This window comes from Python bivittatus, unplaced genomic scaffold, assembly GCF_059951505.1.
Source record: "Python bivittatus isolate LINGU-HERP-01145 unplaced genomic scaffold, Pbiv_v1 ctg000020_np1212, whole genome shotgun sequence".
Lineage (NCBI taxonomy): Eukaryota > Metazoa > Chordata > Lepidosauria > Squamata > Pythonidae > Python > Python bivittatus.
Window position 1 is genome coordinate 82,688,780 of NW_028277030.1, and position 23,393 is coordinate 82,712,172.

A 23,393-nucleotide genomic window follows, 5' to 3' on the forward strand; every position below is an offset into this window, starting at 1 on the left:
AGCAGCTGGTGCTGAGATGAAGCTCTGAAAGCAGAGGCATTAAAGACCTCACCTGAGAGCAGACTAATTCAAAAAAAACTTGTAAAGAGTTACATGATTGGTCAGCTGGTGATCATGGACTATTTTGTGCAGAATCAATGGATTTCCAGGGCTATACCTCTTGATCATGCTCTATTATTGATGCTTAGTTCCAGTCCTGACTTTTGCCTGCCTACTGGTACTCCCTCTGCGCCTTACTCTTTAAATTGGCTTGATGTCTCAGTGATAGGACACGTGCACGGATGTTGCCACGGCCTTCAGGTTTGCTGACCTGAAGCTTCCTAGAATGCAACATGGAAGAATTGGAACGTCTTCACCAAAGCAGGCTGCCTCTTCCATTCTGTTCTTGCATGCACATTTACATCACCTAACCAAGCCTAGTCCTCAAGGGGGTAGGGGGTGGGGTGGAACTAACTTCAGGAAAGACCTATCACCTTCTATTTCTTTTTCCCCAAAAATCCAAGTACATGTTTCCAGTGACTCAATTCTTTGGAATCTGTTTCTGCCTGGAAATGGAATTGCAATACTGTAATCCCATTGGAAAATGCCAATAGATAAGAATGGTGGGAGTTTTGGTTCAATCTGTACAATGAAATACTAACATGTCTCCTGTCTTCTCTGGTTTGGAAAGAAAGAGGGGAGAAACCATATTAGGCTTTCCCATCTGCCAAGTCTCCATTATTCTCTAAACAGCACCTAAAGTAAGCTTCCCTGGGAGCTGGGAACAGTATACAGGTAGTCTTGTTTTAGCGACCACAACTGGGACCAGCTACTGGGTTGTTAAGCACAGCAGCTGCTAAGTGAAACCGCAACTGTGCTTACGATCTTACTTCAGCTTTCCTTTGCTGTACAAACTTGAGAAGGTCGTAAATGCAAGGACTAGTGCAAAATTACTTCTTCATCACCATAACTGTGAAGTCACTAAATGAGTCAGTCACTAAATGAATATTACTTGTAATAGGTAGAGAAAATCAAGAAGTTGCAATGTCTAATTGGGACAGATTTATTTTTATAACAATTACAGGTAGTCCTTGAGTTATGACCACTCATTCAGCGACTGTGCAAAATTACAACAGCACTGAACATGAGGGACTTATGACCAGCCACAAAGTTGCAGCCCTTGCAGCATCCCCATGGTCATATGATTGTAATCCAGGTGTCTGGCTTGTGAATACATCTCAGTGAGCCACAGTCATGTGATTGCCATTTGCAACCTTCCCTGCTGGCTTCCCACAAGCAAAGTCAATGGGGAAGCCAGTAGGGAAGGTTACAAGTTGCTTCTGCTGCTTTTTCTCCCAAGAAGCCTCACTATCGAGTATGAGAACCCCCAGATCTTATACTCTGTGGCACCCCCTGCCCACCCTCCATAGTGTTTGCCTGCCCAGAGCGTCCCCCAGCCTGTGACCTGTGACCTCCACTGGCCCATCTGTTCTTCATAGTGCCCAAACGCAGACCCCACTAACCTGCTGCACTCCCCAGTGCCTGCCCGCGGCCCTCGCCAGCCCACCCGGGCTCCCCAGCACCTGCCCCAGCACCCCTCCACCTTCCTGCAGCACCTGTGCAAGCCCCATACTCCTTACCTGGGACTCTCACCTTTTCCCGCTTAATGACCCATGGAGTCCTGGGGTTACAACAGCAACTGGGATTGCTGTTGCTAAGAGATGAGGTCATGTGACATCATATTTTATGATGGCATCTCTTAGTAATGGCAATCCTGGTTGCAATTGCTGTCGTAATCTGAGGACTACCTATATATTCCTGGTCCCTTCATCTCTTTGGCTAGGAATCTGTTAACCTCTTCTGTATGTGTAAGTTTCGAATCCAGCATTAAAATATTCAAGGCTCTAAAGTGATCTTGTTTAAGGTCAGTTGTATAATAGGAAAGTTACCAAACTATATTTCACTTGTATTTAATTGGCTTGGACACCTAAGATGAATTATGATACTACGGGATATAGTTTTATTGTTACGGAAATTGAATTATTGTATTTTAATGTGTATTTAAATGAGCTCATTTAAATAAAATTTAATAAATTCTAAACCATTCTGAGATTATTTCTCAGAAATAATAACTATTTTCTGTACTGTTGTGGAACAACTGAGTTTTTAACATCAGTAGTGGTTCCTGGTTCTTCTTTCATTTCCTATAATGAACCACGTTAACTCTGGAAACTGTGCTGTGGGACTAAGCAAAATTATTAAGACCAACCTGAAAGTGTCTGAAGTCAGCAATCCTTGAAGAGGACTCAGTGATGAACTTCAGGTTACCCTACTTCAGTGGAAGCCCTTAGCAACTCCTTTTGTCCTTTCTGAAGAACCTCTCATTATCTAAGAACTCAGACTCAAAGGATGACTTTTCTATATAGGTAGTCCTCAACCTACCACGGCAATTGGAACCGAAACTTCTGTTGCTAAGCAATGTGATCGTAAAGTGTGACCGCATTGCTTAATGACAGCAATCCATGCAGTTCCAGTTGCCAACGTTAACTGAATCCCACAGTTGTTAGACAAGGCAACCCCCTGCCGGCTTCCCACAACCAAAGTCAGTGGGGAAGCCAGTAGGAAGTTGCAAGTTCCAGGCCTGCAGGCAGGTAAGTGGCTGCTACCAGGTGGGGGACTGAGAGGGTCGCAGGGGTGCAGGGCAAGGTCAGGCAGGGTGCACGAGAGGTGTGGTGTGGCACAAGGAGGGTGCACTAGGGTTGGGGAGGGTGCAAGGGGATGTTCAAGTGGCACGGCATGTGTCAGGGTGGGTTGGGGAAGGTGTGAGAGGTGAGTGAGAGGCACAGCATGGGTTAGGGTCAGGAAGGGTACACGAGAGGTGCTGCGCAGGTCAGGGATGGTGCATGAGGGTGTGTGTGAGTGGCCAGCATGAGTGCAGACAGCCTGGAGGAGGATGCACGGGTAAGGAAGACTTACCCCAGTGACTTGTAACCTTCCCTGCCAGCTTCCCCATTGACTTTCTGGCAAGCCAGCAGGGATGGTTGCAAATGGCGATCACATGATCGTGGGGTGCTTGACAACTAGTTGTAAGTGAGAATATGCTGCCAAACATCCAGATTGTGATCACGTGACCATGGAGGTGCTAGGATGGCTGGTGCTCTGAGGACTGGATATAACCATTCATTCAGTGCCATCGCAACCTGGAACGGTTACTGACCAAACGGTCTAGGTCAAGGACTACCTGTAGCTTCTGTAGTTTCAAGTCATAAAGGAATCTGAAGTCTTCTGAAAGTTCTTTTAAGTCCAAAGTTATCAGCAAGCATCACTTGGTCTTTCCAATTTTTGATACTAAAACACCAACTCTTTTCCCAATGGTTCTTCCAGGCATGCGTTTAGACCTACTAATAGAATGAGAAGATCTCTGCTTCATTCCATAGCATTTTCACTGGATGCATGTGAAGGTCCTGGCTTTCTTCCACTTCAGTCATACACTTTTGAGCAAGCAATTACACATGCCTGCTGGCTTTGTCATGGAAACGCATAAGGATGTCATCACTGATGAATCTACATTACCATCTGGCTCTAAGAGTTTACCCAGCTGGGAAAGTTCCTGCAGTAAACTTTCCAGTCTACCAATACTGCCAAAGCCCAGATCTTTCATTTTAAGTCTTCTTGGGATCAAACAGCCAGGACTCTGGGATGACCAAATGAGCAGGCTAGAGCAGCAGTGCCAAAGTATAAGTAATGCCAACCACATTTATTTTGCAAAGTATTGTGAAACAAGTTTTAAACTTGGCAATCAAATCTGAAAAATCAATAATTCATACTGAATCCACAATCCTGATTTTTAACCTTAAGCTAAAACAAACTAACTCTGAAAAGGCAGTGCTCAACTCATGTTAAAATGAGTGGCATGTGCACTAACTACATGGATTATTTTCTAATCTTTATAAAAATTAAAACTCAAACCTATAAATGTTATATTCTGTATTTGTCTAAAACTGGATGGCATCATCCCCACCCCCAACGTTGCAACTTGAGTCTGATGAGAACTTCAGGTATCTGATTTCTAATAATCCTAAAACTCCCTTGTGATTTCTACAGCATTTAAAATGCTTCAACATTGGCATTACACACAGGGAAAGTATGCTTTGTGGTGCTTTAAAAGCATCAATGTAAAAGAAATTAACTTCATGAAAACAGCAGCAAATTAAAGTAGGATCCTAGAGACCAGACAGCAAAAACAAAACCATTTGGCCTACAGCTCCTATTTTCATTATTTCTAATACTTTGGTATGGCTAGAAGGCATATGATGAAGAGAAGTTTCCCACAGAAGGGACTCACAAAAGTAAGGATCCTTGCAAAGTGGGGCCATTCTTACACAGCAGGTTCACTTAAAATATTGAAGGAACGAGGAGTAAAAACTAATGCTGATACCTCTGCAGCAGATCACAGGAGGATGAATGGATATACAGGGAAACTGTTCTTTCTACTTCTGCGAAAGAGACATTTTTGCTAGTGGAAGACCAGCACTAGATAATAATGATGATTAGATTTTTATCACACATCTATATCTATATCTATCTACACATATAATCAATCCAAGGTAGCAAACATATCTAATACTTCAGCCTCCTATTTTCTCCACAAGAACCCTGTGAGGGGAGTTAAGCTGAGAGAGAGTGGCTGGCCCAAACACCCATATCAGAAATCCTCATAAGGAAACTGTAATTGCATACATAAAACTGTACAGATTATCAGCCTTCCCAGGTAGACCAGATAGGAAACATGACCAGATAAGCTAATTCTACTTTACTGTGAAGCTACATTAACAGAATCTTGCAAATCTGAAAGTAAAATTCTCCTGCTGCCTCCTTTACAACCTGAGAAACTAGGGAGAGTCCCTTTTGAGCCTCTTGCCCTGCCCACTTTCCAGCTGCAGGCTATGCTGTCTCTTATCTGACCGTTCCCTAGGCAGCATCTCTTCATCCCATCTCTCAAGGTCTTTCCCACATACCATTATACAGAGATATTAAGAAGATACAATCATATAATTAAAAAACCCTTAAAGAGCTACCTGTATGCTTGCTTGCTAGATATATCTTGAATGCCTTAAAATTTATCTACCTATACATAGATAGTTAAATACTGCTTTATTTTATCTTGACATTTCTTTTTTATTAAGACTGGGAATAATTTGAAAGACCATTGAAAATCAAATTTTGAACATTAGGCTTTAGTAATCAGGTTATGAAGCTTTTAGTGATATTATAATTATTCTGAAATCTTGGGCATCTGTTTCTACTGAATTAATTCCACAGAGGATGCCAACTCAAGGAAGAGAAAAAACGCACACTGTATGTCCAGAATTATTTCAGCTTATTAAAATATTAAAGTGCAAGACAACCCAACAAGAAGGGAGCACAAAGTTAATGGCCATGTTCAGGAGCAGGGTCTGGGATTTGACCAGTGTTCCTAAACTCTTAACTAAATTTTGAGATTAGAGGGTATCTTGGTTGAGGTCAGTGCCAATATAAGTCCTCAACTTAAGTTAGAGAAGATGGGATGGACAGGGGAAATCTGTATCCATAGATCAGAGGAACAGCAGATGGATTGTGCATGCCTACTGTCATCTTAAGCTCCTGTTCTTAACTAAGGTAAAATGAATGGAAATGCAAGCTTCAAAACACAAAACACTGCTAGGTGTAAGATGTATGCCATCCAACGTTTACATCAAGAAATGGAGGCTGTATCTGGGTTCTCACAATGCTAAGCCACACTTGTTGAATAAACTTCAGATGGCTGCGTTCACAATTACACTAAACTTTAAACCATGGCTTACAAACCATAATTGATGGATTAATCCATCAGGTTAAGCCAAAACCAAACCAACCCACTATAACTATGTGTGTGAGTGATGTCCCAGGTTGATTTTCATGAATGAATCTGCCAAAGTGATAGCTGCTTCATCAGTCTTGCGTTGTGAATGATAAAATTGGATCTGGGTCTTCTTCAGCCCTCCTCTTGGCTAAAGTGACTGGCACCCATCACTTTTTCAGTGTTCAGTAGCATTGGAATTTGTGGGGTTTGGCAGAAATATCTGCAATGTATTTTCTAATGTATCCCTCTTTGTCACATGAGAGATCCTATATATACAAACACTAAGTGGCAGCCCCTAACCCCTTCAAAAAATAACCTAGGACAAACAGCTTCTACAACATGCAACAGAAACTGGAACAGGAACTGTTCATCCTCTTATCAGACCAAAACACTCATTTGAAGCAGTCTCTTTATGCCTAACAGCATCTGCTTCTGGAGGAAACAGATGTGCAAATAAGAGCTGAGAAAGCACAATGGATTCCAAGAGGGCTGAAGATAAGAAGTTCCTTAGCCTGCAATCTGAGGAATGATCTTGTGCTGCATGTTGAAATCTGGGATTTTTCCATGATCTGTTTTTTGGTAGGATGACCCTCCCAATCCAAGAGCTGTCCCCTCCATCAGAGACACTTGCAAGTTACATTATTTAGATTGATATACAGATGTACTGCACACAGCAAGTAGTGATGACTGCATCTAATATAAGATTGCAGATGGTCTACATTTCTCCACTGCTATACAGAAGGAAATGAATACTTCTATTCTGGATAACAATAAGAGTCAATAAACTAAATGCAACAGGTGGCAAGGATATATTTCAATATATGTACACTTCAGAAATATACACAAAGCTTTTTACTGAAAATCAGATTTCTTAAAATTCCCTTTAGAATACAAGATAGTAGCAAAAATAAGAATAAAGGCAGCCATTATACTGACAAGGGCCTCATTTAATTTTTCCACAGTACTTGTAGAAGATACCACATGGTAGTACAGCCAAACAGTGTTACAGAAACCCAGATGATCAAGAGGGCAGCAGTAAGGTGCAAACCACAACAATTCTTTGCTGACATCTGATTGTTCAGACCTTTGCAGCTCAAATCTGGTAGCCCTATGGCAAGCTTAACTTCCAAAAGGTTTTTAGATATTCCACAAATCAATATGGGACAGTTTCTTGGGGAGATGTTCCCACGGGGTCTACACACATAATTCAGAAATGAATAAATATTGCTAAACAACAACTGCTGCTGATCTGAATATGTTTCAGATATTTCAGTCCACTTTAGCGTAATCACTTATTAATCTCAAATCTATGATTCAATCCAAAAGTACACTTTTAAATACAGATCAATCACAATTTATCAAGGAAGGGTTTTTTAATCACTGTGGATAAAGCAGAAAAAGAAAATATATTCTTCTTATTGGTATAACAGGAATCAAAATAACAGAAGTGAACCATGAAAAGTTAGCATTTGGGTGAAATTATCTGGGTGAAATCTACTTGGAAGATTTAAACAGCAAGCTCATTGGAATGAATTGGTCTCACAAGATGACATTGTTTAATAGAAGGGAACTGGGACAGGCAGAGGCCCTTGGGAATAGGCAGTCCTGCAAGTAACCTGGCCCTGTGCCAGGCAGGGCTTTAAAGGTGATAACCAGCACCTTGAATTGTACCCAGAAAACAACTGGAAGCCAGTACAGCTCACGCAACGGCAGTGTAATCCAGGTAAACCTTAGCTGCCCAAAACCATGCACGCTGCTGCATTCTGGACCAGTTGAAGCTTCTGCTTCAATGTTGAGCACACTGTAGTAATCAATTGGGAAGTAACTATGGCATGAGTGACAGTGAACAGTGAGTTATAGAATTGGTTTTGCCTTTATGTAATTAAAAAAAAACTTTTATTTATTATGGTCACAAACCAAAGAACAGAAAAAGTTCATGTGAGACTGTGCTTGATCTGAAGCTATCACTGATAATTTGGTTTTTTAATGTGGTCAAGGATTTAAACACAAGAATGGTACCTTTCTTGCTAGCTGGGATTTTTGTCCCCATCTTTTGAAATTTAACACAGATCAGCTGGAGGAAGAAAAACAGCTTCCACAACGTGCTGCAATAAAACATGGTTGGCTGGTTTGCGGTTCTGTGTGTTATGTGAACACAGGCAATCTGATTAATTCAGTAAACCATGGTGAACACTCAACCATAGATAAGCATCATATGTAACTATAACCATTGTGGAGAAAGTTTGGCGGTTTTAATTTAGAGATGATCAAGCTGAATCAAGCACAGGGAGAAATTTATTCAGAAATCAGCAGCTGTACTGGCTCTTACAGAAGCCATTTCGTTTCTGCCACATTAATTTACAGTGTTTGTAAATATGACATGTTTTCTAGGGCTGTTTCATTCCATACAAATCTTCCACATTGGTTTACTTCAGTCACTTCAATGAAGAGATTTATAGCCAAATAAGTCAACTAGGTCCATCCAATACGGAGTCCATGATTATCTCAGAAATGGTTTACTGTACTTAATTAACACAATCTTCTGGATTCATAGAATACACTAAATTTTGTACTAACCAATCTAGATGGGTTCACACATGACATTAAACAAAAAAAGGATTGGGAAGTTTGTGTGTTTGATCAATGTGTCATGTGAACACAGCCCCTCCCCAGGTTCAAAAAGGCTGATTTGGATTCTTCCTAATTAAAAAATAATATAATATAAAAGATGAGCAAAGGAGACACAAGAACTATTGCACTTGTCTTTCTTTCCTTTTTTCTTTCTTCATACAATTACCTCCGATTCCCCAAGGAACTGAAGATATAAAGGGGCAAAGTCCAGTGAATCTCTCATCCGCAACTCTCTGCTTCCTTCCAGCCTCTGGAACAGGGCAGGAAGCAAGGAGAGGTAGTAACTTGCAGTTCAACTACTTCTTATGATTAGCTGCTGATTAGTTTCATTTCATTTCCTTCAAAACAAAACTTTTTTTTTTTTTTTACAAGATACAAGGAATACTTAAGGCACAACAGTTCCGAAGGAGGGCGGGTGACACAAATGTCATGCAGCAAGCATGTCAACAAACATTGGTGTTGTTATCAGATGGGAGCTCTTCCAGTTTTTGCTGTAAGCAAGAGGTCCCGTGCAATGAGCCATGCAATGAAGTATTGCTGGATTAGATCATTTTAGGAAGAGAACAGCTCAGTGCAACATGATACCACAACATTATGCAGAAAATAATCTGAATAGCTACAGTCTCCTCCCAAATGCTCTCACGCGACTTTAGGGTAATGCTTTCAGTTAAACACGGGTTTCTCTTGTCCCCTGTCCTCCTCTGTCATCTTGCCTTCGGAAAAGATCAAAATATCTCGAAAGTCTGCAAATGTGCGCACTGGGGTAACCTGTGAACTAAATGAATGTGGGGTATCTGCTTCCAAACCTGAAAGCACGAGTTGTGAAATCGTACGTATATGCAAAGGTGCAGCTGTACTCTAGCAGACGTACCACCTCACTGTCCCGCTTTCTTTTCCGCCATCTCGCGCCCTCCCCGCCCCAAAACAATGGGGGGGGGGTGGAGGACTTCATCCGAATCTCACTCACCTATCATGGCCTGCGGCGGCCAGGGGGGCGCTCTGAAGCCCTGCTCTGTTCACATTCGAAGCGCAAAAGCCAAACTTGAGGGTCTACGCTCCCTGCAGGCCGGCGAGACGGTAAGGTGCCCAGTGCGCAGGCGAGCAAAGCCACGTTACAAAGCGCTTTGGGAAATGTAGTGCTCACCTCCTTTCCCTCCCTTCCTCCTGCCGCGGAAGGACTCCGCGTGTAACGCATGGAATCAAATGTGTCAATCGAGCGGCCAGACTGCCTTCTTTCGATCATACTGTATAGTCTCCTGAATCATCGCGTTCTGTATAAGGCAGACGGTCTCGGTGCCGCATTGATCTAGCCGACAGGGGAAGAACGCCTGCCTTTTGAGATGAGATTGCTCGCGCAGTTCGGACCTCCGATTTCTGTGCAACAGCAACATTTTTAAATGTGTATCTGTCTCAAAAATCTAGATGGATGGATGGATGGATGGATGGATGGATGGATGGATGGATGGATAGATAGATAGATAGATAGATAGATAGATAGATAGATAGATAGATAGATAGATAGATAGATAGATAGATAGATAGAAAAAACAGTACAGCATGGTTAGAACTAAGTCTTTGCCTACTTCCACGCCACTCAAGAAATGAGACTTCCGAGAACAAATGCTCTTTAAAAGGGCAGCGAGGTGAATTCAATTCCTTCACTGGATATTCGTGGTTTGGTTTTTTTCCCCCCATCGGCTTATGATAGACGTAGGACAAGTACGATCTTCTGTATTAGATTTAAGTTTAACAGAGTCCATCTGACAAAACTGTTTTCGTGTTAAAGCAGGAATGTTCAAAGCATGAGTAATTTTTTTAAAAAAACACAGCGGTCCACTTTGCAATTATTTGTTTTCTGACCATAAAAGTAACACCAGTCCAATTAAAACAGGTGTTTACTGATCGTGTGTGTGTGTGTGGGGGGGGGGTGATACGTTGCTTTGTGTGTGTGTGTGTGTGTGTGCTTTTTGGGTTTTGATGGTCTTTTGGATTTATTTATTATTGCTTTGTTTGAAGTTGTACGTCGCTTAGAGTCATTTGAGACTGGGGCGGGATAAGAGTACTGTAAAATAAATAAATAAAAACTTTCTAGTGTGCTCTACGTGTCTGCGCTTTTGACATTCCTATCCTTTTTGCAGGAAAGGGGAAGATAGGCTGAGAATAAATCCCGTAGAAAGCCAGTAGAGTTTACTGGCCAGGAAACGCGCAAACGGATGGAATTAATAGCCTCTTCATTCTCGGTAATTGTATATAAAATGTACTTTGGAAATAAAATTTAGAAAAAGGTTTTAAACCCTTTAAAATGCCAGGGTATTATATATGGGGATAGTCAATCTCTCTAATTTGCTCCGCTTTCTGAAACATGTAACTTTCCCTCTTAGGGAGCCAGTGGCGCACGCATTTTCTGATCCAGAACAATCTACTTTTGGTGGGAAAACCACTCACTGGAAAGTTCTAGAGCTAGCGAGGGCCTAATAAAAGCGACCGAGCGTTTCACACGCCCATCCTGCTTTCCACGTATCTTAACACTTGTCCGAACCCGGCCATGTCGCCGCCGTCCGCGACCTCTCTCTCTATTCGGTAAACTGAGGGCAAACGACTTCAGCTACTCCATGACTTCACGGCGTCGCGTGACTTCAGCTACTCCGATTGCGCATGCGTATGTAAATCGAGTCCGCTCAGCGGGAGCGAGGTTTCCGACAAGGGTGGAATCCTTGTGCTCCCGCGGCTGGTTGTTGATACGTTGCCTAGCAACGGACTCCCTAGAAGTGAGTTGGTGTTAGAAACAGGCATATATTTCCCCCCTTCCCCCTCCTCCTCTTCCTCGAATCCATACAGGAGCCTACCCAGGGGCTAAACCAAGGGGTGAAGACAGTACATGCAGAGGGACGAAAATTAGAATTTTTTTGGGCGGGAAAAAAACCCCAACCTTTTTGCGTACCCAAGTAGTTTCCTTTTAAAATCCTGATCTCAAATCCCACGTGCAGCAGCCGCCGGAGAAGATGGTGGCAGAGAAAGAGGGCGTAAGCCCCCCCAAGCAGAGACCCCAGCAGCTGCAGGAGCCGCTGCGACACGCAAGAAGAACGAAGAAGCAGGTCAGCGATGGATTCACCATCAAAGCGATGATGAAAAACACCGTGGTACGTGCGACGCCGTTACAGTATAAGGCTTTCTGACCCTGTGGGTTGTCATTGAAATCGCCCGAGGGAGGAAAGGGCTGGCCGGCCGATTGCAAAGGGTGGGGAAAGGCCGGCGTGACGGCTCCGGGGGGCAGGATTTGCCTGCCAGGTCCCCGAAATGCTCCCTAAGCGAGCTTCACCCACCACCCTGTCACCAAAGTCGCACTTGAAGCAATGCCCGCTGTGTTTTCCTATCCAAGTACCTTAACGATCGATCACAGCACATCCCAAGGTTTGTCAGGTTGACTTGAGATCCAGTAGATCCCATACACCTGGGGGGGGCAGATTATAAGAAGCTATTCCTGATTGAGAGATGCTGCTCCTCTCTGACTTTTAATTAAGAGTGTCTGTTCTGGGTTTAGCTAGCTTAACAACCTGTTTGCTTTTGACCCAATTCTGCAATTTTTGTCCACTTCTGATTATTATGATTCCTGCCTGTACCGCTTTTATTGTTTTTCAATATTTCATCTGTTCCATGGAGCCCAAATCTCCCAACGTTCTAATTTTTATGAAACATTCAAAATACTCTCAAGGTTATCATAAAGTAAGCATTAAATAAAACTCTATGGCTTTACCTATATCTCTGCTGCTTCTCACTGGAACTCATACACAGAAATATAAACTACACTTTCCCAAAAGAGGCAAAGCCGTGCCTTTTTTACTTATTTTCTTAGCTTAGGAGTTTTCTTTTGTGTGTGAGAGAGAGATGATTAAAGCATTGTGATATATTAAATATGGAGAAGTGCTGTGTGATTCTATGCATAGTTATTTCAAAATAAGTCAGTGATAGATGAGGCCTATACTATACTAATACTGTGATTTTTATTCAGGAGTAAACAAGTCCTCATAGCATGTAATGAAGTTTATTCTGTAATAAGTATGCATAGCACTTCCTCTGGGATTAAAAACCATTTGTCAGCAGAAGTTTCTTCTAGATAGAACTTGTATAATATTGCAATGTTACTTATATCTCCTACCCAGCGAAAAAGTAATGTCTACTTGCATAATGCCCAGACATAATGATGCATAAGGGTTGTAAGTTTGTATATTATCATCTCTCTGCCTTTCTATTCTTCTTTTCCACAGTTTTTCAGCACTGTTTTATGCATCTGTACTTAGAAGTAAGTCTCATTACTTCTATGAGACTTCTTCCAAGGAGCAAGTTTATAAGATCACAGCCATAGTCTATGTTCATACAGCACACTTTACTCAGCTCAGTTTTGTGTTGCTTTTGAGCAACCTGCTCGCCATAAAGTAGCCACACAGGCTGAGTTTGCCCAAGACTAAAATACAGTTGGCTAGCATGGGCTTGGGGTTGTGCAAACACAGATAAGGTGCAATCTGCAAACATTCTGGTGTCTCCATCTTCACCCACACTGCTTTTCAGTCAGTACAAGCCATTCTTCTTTTATAGTTTTTGAATAGAGATCTGGATGCACTAGTATTGCCAAGCAGTATGAGAGTTCCCATATATGCATTATCAATACCAAGAGTGTCTGAGATCTTACAAGGTTCAAGATTGCAGATTATTTAGTGTAGCACTGATTTTCATGCCAACTCTTTGGGTCATTTTAGCACTGTAGCTTGTCTTAGTATGGCCCATGAGTTTAAACAAAAGTTAGTGGTTTTGAGAGCTGAACAAAACATTAAGCAATTGAGTCAAGGCTGCTGTGAGTACAATCCATGAAGAGACTACAAACTTTCAGCTACCTATTGAGGAAGCTTATGGCTGAAGTATGTGATCTGAAGATACATACAGTAATTTTAGGTGACTGAACATGATATAAAAATAAAGAAAAAGATGCCCTTGTGTTGAGTTTGACTCCTGATGGGCACAACCATGCAGTTTTCTTGGCCACAAAGGTTTCTCATTGCATTCTTCGGGGTTGGTTTTTTTACTTCCTAGTCTAACATTTAGTCCTGATATGACATAGTAGTATCCCATCCAAGTACAAACCAAACATGGTACTGCTTAGCTTTGAACCTAGACCAGATCACCTAGGTGCAACTGCCTGTTCTATTCCAGACAGACTGATGATTTAAAATCCTAGTGAAAGAGAAGCTTAAGAGCAGAGCTGCAAGCACTTCAGGGTTTAAGTAATGAAATAGAAGAGAGTTTGGAGAAACTGAAAGAAGGTTTTATAAAACTGAAAAATTGTTCCAAATACTGGAATTCTCAGATTTTCATCAGCTACATTGCTTCAGTTTTTAAAATAACTCTGAAGTAGCAATGCATTATGGATAATGAAATTTCTTACCATGTAATTGTAATAATGCATTCTCCAGTTCTTCTTGTGTACAACCATAATGTTTCAGTTATAAATTATGAGTTAAATGGATGTAACAATAAATGTAAGTGTATAGTTCAATATATAGCAATATTTTTATATTGGAAGTGGTCCATCGTGGCAAAAATGCTGTAAGAAATTTAGTAGTTTCTTCCAACAGTAATGGAGACTTTGATAAATGTGGCACTCTTGGAAGTGGCCAGCCAATAGATATCTTTAGCATGATAGCTGCAGTATATTGACCTGATAATTGCTTATTTAGGAAAATATATGTCAAATAAGATCAAGTGCTATATTATAAAAAGTATATAAGGACTAATAAACTGAAGTTGTTGCATAAAGATCCCAGGATTCTTACTTAAGTCCCAGGTTTGCTGGCTATTCTTGAATTTGAAGTTTAATAAGCTGCGAATGCACAGTATTTGATATTTTTAATTAAGACATTTCTATAGTGGTAAAGATCATTTGGACATCTAGAACTGGATGAAGAACCTGGTGTCACTTCTATAGTGATTATAGTTTTCAGAATCTCAGTTGCCAGAAAAGAACCATGAAAATGAGGTAACGTTTAATGATTACAGTTTTGATACTGTAGTTTTATTTGTCCATAAACATATACGGATAAAACACAGAGGGGAAATGTAGTTTATCTGACAAAGGTGATAAGTTGTTCAAGTACCACTAGCAGTAGTTTTCCATTGTAGGAAAGCACTCTCTAGTGTTTTGTATTACAGTAGTTAGAAGTAACACATGGAACTACTGGGAAATCAACTAGTCTAGTTAGAAAAAAAGATAGATCAGGTAATGTAATATTACCCTATAAAAGTTGTTACATTACAGGTCTGAAGCTGTTGAATTCTTTGCAAGATATTACAGTATTTCAGCCTTGTGATTATTATTCCCAATTTGGCAAGAGTTGTCTCTGATAGAAAGCATTCAGAGAATGCCAAGTTTTATTTCTACATTTATATTTTAGTCCACATAGTTTTTGAATTATTTTTCAAAAAACAGCTATAGATATATCTGAACAATGAAGCTGGGAAGGAAATAATTACTTCCTTTTCCAACTTCCAAGACTGTAAATAAACCCTATTCGATTCCATGCAAAGTGATTAAAACTTTAAACACATTTAAAGACTTTTCAACATTTCCAGTTTGCCTTGGGGCAGAAATAAGAGCAAATGGAGGAAGAAAGGTGATGATGCACCAACTCAAGTCCTTCCTTGTTCAATCCCTATCTCAGGTTTTCTACCCTGACAATAACAAGTCTGGTGGAGAAGATGGTATTAAACCTTTTATTTCAGGTTGCGCACTCAATTTGCATTCCATTTACATCTTGAAAAAATATTTCAGGATTTGTTAATTGAACACAAAAAGGTTTCTCTTCATTGCCTATGATGGTATGATGGGTAATGTTTTCCAAAGCAATATGTAGAAAAGAAGCCAAGCTAAATAATGTGCATTAGTGTTTTCCTTTTTGAGTCAAAGGCTAGAATTCTTACTTACAGAAGTGGAATAAATTATTAGATTGTCAGGCTTTGCTTTAGCTAAAAGCTTTTCCAATATGCTACTTCCCCAGCTATACTGATACCTGAAATGTTAGCCATAGTGGTGCTTGTTTTTCTCTGATGAGGGAAAGGAAAAGAGAAGAGCTTTTAAAATGAATTTAAGCAAGGCCTTGAATCAAAGGTAATAAATTCCATTATGACCCTGAATAGCAGATCTGCAGTGTAAAGGAAGCTAAAGCTTTAAGAGGCCAGTGTCTGTGGCTATAGTTTCTCTGCTATTTCCCAGATAGTTCTGGGCTTAGCATTTTAGGAAAATAATATAAAGCAAGACACATAATTTTGTTAGGAATAAGATATCTTGGATAGTTCTTAAATAGGTAAAGTTTGAATTTTAAAGAAAATACTATTCCACCATTTAAGTTTTTAAACATGAAAGCTTCTGTTTATTTAGGAACAGCTTGATTTTTCTGAAAAGCAAATATAAATCTACTTTTTCAGGATTTTGTCTGTAGACAGTGTGCATTATTTTTTGTTGTTTTCAAAATTGTCCTGTTTATATTTACAACATAGTGTTCCCAGCTATCTTTGTACTAGTTATACATATGGTACACAAAATACTACTTTGATTTATGTATCTTATGGGTGTCCACCTATGAGTGATAAACATAAGTACATGTTGATTAGTATCAATTTAGTAGCTTAGGTCATTTCTTTTAAAGGGTTCAAGCATAAAGTAATATGAGATCTTATGCATATGTTTAGAAGAACAGATTGAAGTGTTACAAAGAAATGGGGAACACTAAAATACTAAATAAGGCACAGACATCATCAAATCAGGGACATATAACTAAGTTCCTCTAAAGAGAAGGCAGCAAAATAAGCAATTTTTGTCTGGTCCAGGAGAAGATTATTTCAACATCTCTTTCCAGCTTGCTTATATAGGACAGTTGTCATCTACAGCCTGTATACTGGAATAGATCAGATAACTTCACTTTTGAGAGCAACATATTAACATTATTATGGTTGATCGCACAGACAGATGTTTAGACTGGATTTGGCAATTTTGTCCACCTCTCAAGTCCTTCCCAAGGACCTGGGAGAGGCAGATGTTTGATAATATTAAAGGTGTCATCACAGGATATAAGCTGTTCCAAGTAAAGCTGCCTTTTGCAATTGACTGCTGGTGATTTTATCAATGTCAATGGTGTTCAAGTGGTGCTCCAGATGTTTTGAAATTGCATGCAAGGCATCTATTACTATTGATATTATCTATGCTTTCTTTTGCCACAGTTCTACTTCTGTTTGAAGATCTTTGTATTTTGTGATTTTCTCCAGTTCTTTCTCTTCTATTCTGCTTTCTCCAGGTATTGCATTGTCCACTAGCCAGACTTTTTTGTCTTTCTTATCAACAGTTCTTAAGTCTAGGGTGTTGTGTGGCAGATGCTTGTCTGATTGAATTCTAAAGTCCCTGAGCACTTTAGCTTCTTCAATTTCTATTATTTTGTCTGTTTTGTGGTCCCACCAGTTCTTGCTTGCAGGCAAGTGGTATTTCTTACAGATATTCCAGTGCACCATTGTTGCTACTTGTCATGCTGTTGTTTGTAATCAGTCTGTGCAATCTTCTTGCAGCAGCTAACTAGGTGGTCCACTGTTTCTTCAGCTTCTTTTCAGAGGCGGCATTTGCTGTCTGTTGCTGTCTTCTCAATTCTAACTTTCCTTTTTAAGGCTTGGTCTTGTGCAGCCAGAATTAGCCCTCTGTCTCTTTCTTCAACTTTCCTGCTCTTAGTCATTGCAAGGTCTTGTTGTTACCTGCTTTACCTGCTAGTTTTTTTTTTTTTTTTTATGTACTAGCCATGTAATACTTTGCCTTGCCATGTCTCTTTTCTATTCTTTATTTGATATTTCTTATAGGCCAGTTTGGTCTCTTTGGTATTAAGTAAGCCTTCATGGTATACTAGCTTCAGTGCATCTTCTTCACTGTCCTTCAGGTATTCTTCCAGTACTGTTTTTTTCTTCTTCAATTGTCTGGTGTACTTGTAACATTCCATGCCCACCTATTCTCCTTGGTAAAGAGAGTCTGTCAATGTCGCTGCGTGGATGAAGGGCATGATTCATTGTCATTATTTTTCTGGTCTTCCTAGCCAGGGCTTTTAGTTCAGCTTGAGTCCAGTCCACTATTTCAGCTGTATATCTAATGATTGGAATTGTCCAGGTGTTAATTGCCTTGATGATATTTCCGCCACTGAGTTTGGACTTTAAGACCTTCTTCACTCTTCTTATGTGTTCATGACTAACCTTCTTCTTGACTTCAGTGTGCTTGGAGGGCGGAGCTGGCGTCGCGGCGATACGGCGGGCGATCCTGGGCTCCCAGGATGGCAGCCGATATCTCCTCGCCCGGACGGTCCCGATGGACCTAAGCCGTCCCGTAGAGATGGCGAACGCAAAGGGCGCGTCCCGCGGATCTCAGGGACGCCGCAAGTCCCAGATCGATCCGGGGAGAAGCTCTTGAAGCCGACTTCAGTGTGCTTGATGTTGTCAGCCTGAAGGATGCCCAGGTATTTGTAGCGATTTACTTCATCCAGACTCTTGATGTTATTTCCATAGGGCATCTTGATTCCTTCAGTCTTCACTCCATTTCAGATGGTGTTTTTCTATACAGCTTCAGATCATCAGAAAGGAGGTGAGATACCCTGGCAGATGTTTTTGATGTTTGTTAGCCATAGCCTATCAGTATGGTTCAGTATTGTTGATAGAGGAATCAGTGCCATCACAAACAGTAGTGGTGATAGTGAGTGTCCCTGAAAGATTCCTCTCTTGATGTTAACCTTTCCCAATCTATCACCACTGATCAGCAACTGTGTCTTCCCCTGTGCCACTGATCTTTGCACAAAGCTTCTGATGTTCCTACTGACTCCTGTTATTTCTAGGCACTTGATTATCCAGTCATGTGGCAGAGAATCAAATGCCTCCTTGTAATCAATCCAAGCTACAATCAAGTTGGTCTTCCTTCTCTTACAGTTTTCCAAAACCGTCTTGTCAATTAGGAGCTGATCTTTTGTTCCTCTGCTATTTGAGTGGTTTCCTTTCTGCTCAGATGGAAAGAGCTTGTTTTCAACTAGATGCTGTTGGACTGCATCAGCTACACAGCAGTTAGCAATCTGAAAGTTGTTGGCAAGCAGTTAATTGGCCTGTAGTTGCCTGGTGCTGCCCTTTTGCTGGATCTTTTATTATCAGGTAAGCTTTGCCAGATGGCAACTTATCTTCAATTTTACCTCCTTGCAGTATATTGTTAAACTGTTTGGCAATGAGTGGTGCAGACCAGTCAGATGTTTCAACCAAAAACCATACAGTTCATCTTCACCTGGTGTTGACCAATTCTTGATCTTCCTTGCCCTTTTCTCCACCATTTCTGCTGTTATTACAAGTTCTTTCATTTCAGCTTCTTTTTTATTCTTATCTACCTCCTTTATCCAAGCTGCATTCTTGTTGTATTTCTTCGGGTTGTCCCATAGTTGTGCCCAGAACTGCACTGTTTCTTCTTTGTCAGGTGTTGACTGATTCATTGCAGTCTCTCCGTTGATGGATTAGTAGAAATGTTTCTGATTCAACTGAAATTGGAGATTCTGCCTGTAGTGTGCAATTTGAGCTTCATATCTGTTGATTTTCTTGGCTATGGCTGTTATTTGCTGCTTTATTATTTCCAGTGCTTCCTTGATCTTCCTTGTCTCTAGGTGGTATTTCTTGATCAGGTATTCTTTGGTCTTTTTGTTCTTCAGCTTCTTTGTTTTCATCTGTTCTAGCTTGCTTGCATCTGATCTTAGCATGCTGATCTTATTTTCCAACCTGATATTCCATTTTGGTGGCACACTGTTTGGTTTTTTTCCTTGTTTGTTGATTTTGCATCCAGGATCTTCAGTTATAACTATAGCTGTGCTGTACATCAGTTGGTTTGTTTCTTGCAGTGAGCTGGTGCTTATATTTGATATTACAGTATTGGCATCTTTTAATACTTGTGCTAGCTTTTTTTTTTTTTGTAACAAGCTTCAATGCAGGCAATCTAATTCTGTTGTTTCTGTGTTGTTCTAGATGCTCAGATATACTTAGTTTCAGTTCCTCTTTTTTTCAGTTAGAGGACTTTCTTCTTGCTGAGGAGAAGATAGATGTCAGCCTTCCCAGGTAAACCAGACAGGAAAGCCAACTAGATGAGCTAATTCTACTTTATTGTAAGGCTACATTAATAGAATCTTGCAAATCTGAAAGTACAGATTTCCCACCCTCCCTATTTACTGCCTGAGCAGTTAGGGCAGGTCCTTCCTAAGTTCCTTTTTTTGGCCATTAATCTGTCTTGGACTCCTTTCTCTTTTTTCTGATCATCCCCTAGGCGACATCTCTTCCCCCTGTCTTCCAAGGTCACCCTCACATTCCATCACAGTAGAGGAGAGGGTGCCTCGTTTGGGAATGAGAATAGTGATGCTGGCTTCCTCCAGTACTGACTCCCCCTGGATTGTCTCTACTGTCTGAGCTATTTCTGGCAAGGCTTTGATTTCTTTGCCCTGGGTAGACCTTTGCAGTTCTTCCAATTCTACTTCTGTGAATTCTTTATTTTGTATTATCTGCTAGCCTCTGTTCTGTTATTTGATTCTGGATGTTGTTCTTTCCAGAACTGGTGCATTCTTTTCAGATATCCTCTTCTCCTTGGACTTGATTTATAATAGCAAATCATTATTTCTTTATTTTCAGTCTTTGTATATTTGCAACGGATAGGCAACTTTTCTTCCAGTAGTCCTGCAGCTGCTGGCCCTGGTTGCTCAGCCAACAGTCCTGAGTCCTGTAGCCCAGTCGTTACCAGATATCCAGGAACTAGAACACCTAGCACGGTCCTTGTTGACCCAGGTGACGACCAATCTGGTATAGGTTTCTATAAATTACATCTCACCATATTATTTATGGGAGAGACACTCTTTGTCTGGCTCCTCTGATGAGACCTGTCCAGTATGGTTGAACCTCTCACATAGCTCTCATCCTCTTCAGAGCACTCAAGCCCCACAACCACATCAAGGTAGTGTCTCACTGGGAGATCATCATCATCATCATCATCATCATCATCATCATCATCATTTTGGGTCTTCGAGTTGTGTTGACTCCTGATGACTGCCTGGACAAATTCCTGCAGTTTTCTTGGCAAGATTTTGAACTGGTTTGCCATTGCCTCCTTCCTAGGGCTCTGAGAGACAGTAACTAGCCCAAGGTCACCCAGTGGGCTTTGTGCCCAAAGCAGGACTAAAACTCATAGTCTCCCGTTTCTAGCCTGACACCTTACTGGCTCTCAATGAACTATTAGGAATTAATTAATGTGTTTTCTTTCTCTTCCAGTTATAACTGGGTTTTTTTGTTTGTTTGTTTAATGTGTATTGTATTTTATCAGGACAAGCTGAGACAATCTGCCCACCATGCAAGTTGCAGTCAAAAAATGAAGATAGCATGACCACCATCTTGACTTTTTTTTTACTATTCCCTGTGGACATCCCTGCCACTATGTATTTGTTAGAGCGGCTTTTTACAGCAGCATATGTGTGAGGAGGAAAAAAAAATAACAAGATCAATTTGTGGAAGAATTCCTGGGGACTGGTGTTTACCTTAAAAAAGAGAAGAAAAGAAAAACTTTATTTAGAAAATTAAGTTTCAATAGAAAAGTCCAAATTCCTAATCCAGACATATTCTGAATAAAAGAATGAAGGGCCATGTAGACTACATGGAGTCTGGCATAATCTGCTGTATTACTAGATGTGGGAGAGAAAGGATTGTGGAAATAAGGAGTAGGAAATGGAAGTTATGACAGCCATGGGAATCAGTCTAACCGACTAGAAGCAGACAAGGTAGTCTGAAAGAGGGAATGTAAAGGAGTCAAAGAGGAGAATTTCTGTGCTAATTTTGACTACATAGATTCACCCTAATAGCCATAACCAGGCAGTACTTAAACATGCAGATCTTGCAACATTTACCTTTTAGAGTGGAATAGGATTTTAATCAGAACTTATTTAAAAGTTCATTATATGTAACATTGTACAATGGTTTACATGTGCTGATGGTATGAATGAATTTGTGAAAGTGAACCTATATATTCTTATTATATCCAGTATTCTTAGAACAGCCTAAGTGTAAATGTGCTGTCTGCAGTTTGTTTGGCTTTTAGCCAGATGCTGAATGAATAAAGGATTTGAGTTAGCAAGTATTGTGATGTTTGGTATTAAATTCTAGTACCCATATAGCAAAATAAGCACTTTTTTCTCAGTACCGGCTCCAGTGAGAAGAACCACTGCCCAAGTTGTACAACAGTACAGTAAAGAATTTTGAACATCAGCAGTGACATAATATAGTACTGAAATTGGCATTTCCGCTTTTCTGGTGAGTTTCCAAAACTGAAATAATTAGAAGTTGGATGATAAAGGAGAGAAAGTTCAAAAGCAGATGGCATTTGTAATAGGATTTTTTTTGGGGGGGGGGAAGTAGGACAAGGAGTCACTGATTACAGTAACTCTATTAGCAAGTGACTTGTATGAAAGCAGATAAAATTCAGGTAACAATAGAGGTGAATATGTGTAGCTCAGGGTTGAACTGTGGAGTCCTTGGGGTTCTCTGAGCTTGGTTCTTTTCTTGCAAATGTTTCATCATGTTTTTTGACTGCTCATTGGTTTCTCGTTTCATCATGTTTTCTGACTGCTCATTGGTGCTCGTGGACCATCCACGAGAAACCAACGAGTAGTCAGAAGACATGATGAAAACTCTTTAATCTCACAACACATGGACAGACTGAACCATAGTTTCAGCTGGGAAACTCTCAGCATTTTAGATCAAGCTAAATCCAAAAATGCAAGAGAATTCTTGGAAGCTTGGTATTCAGACAAGGCAGCAATTAACAGACACACAGAGATAAACAGCATATACATAGTATTCAAAAGAGACAAAAGACCAGAAGATCGTCTCACCAGCAATCATCACCCAGATAAGCAAAGGTTACCACCAGGCATACAATCAAGCAGTAAATATATGCTAATCAAGGAACCATCAGAGGAGCAAAACAAAACCCCCACCAGCACTGGCAAGGCATGCCACAGTATATGAATAGAGAGCAAATCCCATCCCATTTTAGCACTGAAGATGTTACCTAGCCGGGTAATGAAACGTTTGCAAAAAAAGAACCAAGCTCAGAGAACCAAAATTCAGGTAAGCTTTCTTACTGATATTTTAGGATTCACTTGGTTAGAGAGTAGACCAAGTTTTAAAGAAAAGTATGGAAGCCTCTAGATCTACTGAGATCCAGTTACTGGATCTAGCTAAGTTATGGATCTTAGCTGAGCAAAAATCTTATTCTCACTCTTGAGTTTTGTATCAGGAGAAATGTTTAAGATGTTTTTTTGGGGATCTTTATTTTACAGCACCTTGGCATTCCATATTCAGACAGTAATCAGAGTAATTTTACAGGACTAGAATTTAGTATTAAAAGGTTGCGTAGAACTTGCCCAAAGTCCTGGGTCAGGTGACACATTTTACACAGCAAATATTTGGCCTATAGAGAATCTTAGCTAATGTCTTGCATCCTCTCAAAAATCATGGCAATTTATTTATTTATTTATTTTTACAGTTTATATCCTGGCTTCCCAAGTGATGCTTAATAGGTATGCTTTTCATGCTGTATGGAGTTTTGTAAGGATTTCACAAGTAAATTATTTATTTATATCCGCGCAAGGAAAGCAACTCAAGCGTATTCTTTTATTTTTGTTCAAGTCATTGACATTTTATGGAGTATTATAATGGTTCATAAACTGGCACCTTAAATTACAAAAACAAATGAGAGAGTTCTTCTGTCTTAAAGTTTATAACAGATTTTTTTTGCTTTTTTTCATAATAAAACCTTAATAACAAATTA

The 23,393-nt window shown here is 40.3% G+C and overlaps 2 protein-coding genes across 5 annotated transcripts in view; one reads left to right on the plus strand and one right to left on the minus strand.

The window, feature by feature from the left end:
• PRKN (parkin RBR E3 ubiquitin protein ligase) overlaps positions 1 to 9,615 on the minus strand; it is a 700,377-nt gene extending 690,762 nt beyond the window's left edge. For both annotated transcript variants that reach the window (XM_088142815.1, XM_088142813.1), the window contains exon 1: positions 9,459 to 9,615. In XM_088142815.1, the coding sequence (XP_087998941.1) occupies positions 9,459 to 9,465 (7 nt within the window). In that variant the 5' untranslated portion in view covers positions 9,466 to 9,615. The remainder of the gene's footprint in view (positions 1 to 9,458) is intronic.
• The window catches only part of PACRG (parkin coregulated), a 267,294-nt gene continuing 253,381 nt past the window's right edge, over positions 9,481 to 23,393 (plus strand). Inside the window, exons 1-3 of one of the 3 annotated variants that reach the window (XM_088142816.1) lie at positions 9,481 to 9,568; positions 10,630 to 10,731; positions 11,479 to 11,631. In XM_088142816.1, coding sequence (XP_087998942.1) covers positions 10,705 to 10,731; positions 11,479 to 11,631 — 180 coding nt within the window. In that variant the 5' untranslated portion in view covers positions 9,481 to 9,568; positions 10,630 to 10,704. Of the gene's footprint in view, positions 9,569 to 10,629; positions 10,732 to 11,179; positions 11,260 to 11,478; positions 11,632 to 23,393 lie in introns of those variants that run through there. The other 2 variants (XM_088142835.1, XM_025164686.2) reach the window with 2 other exon arrangements.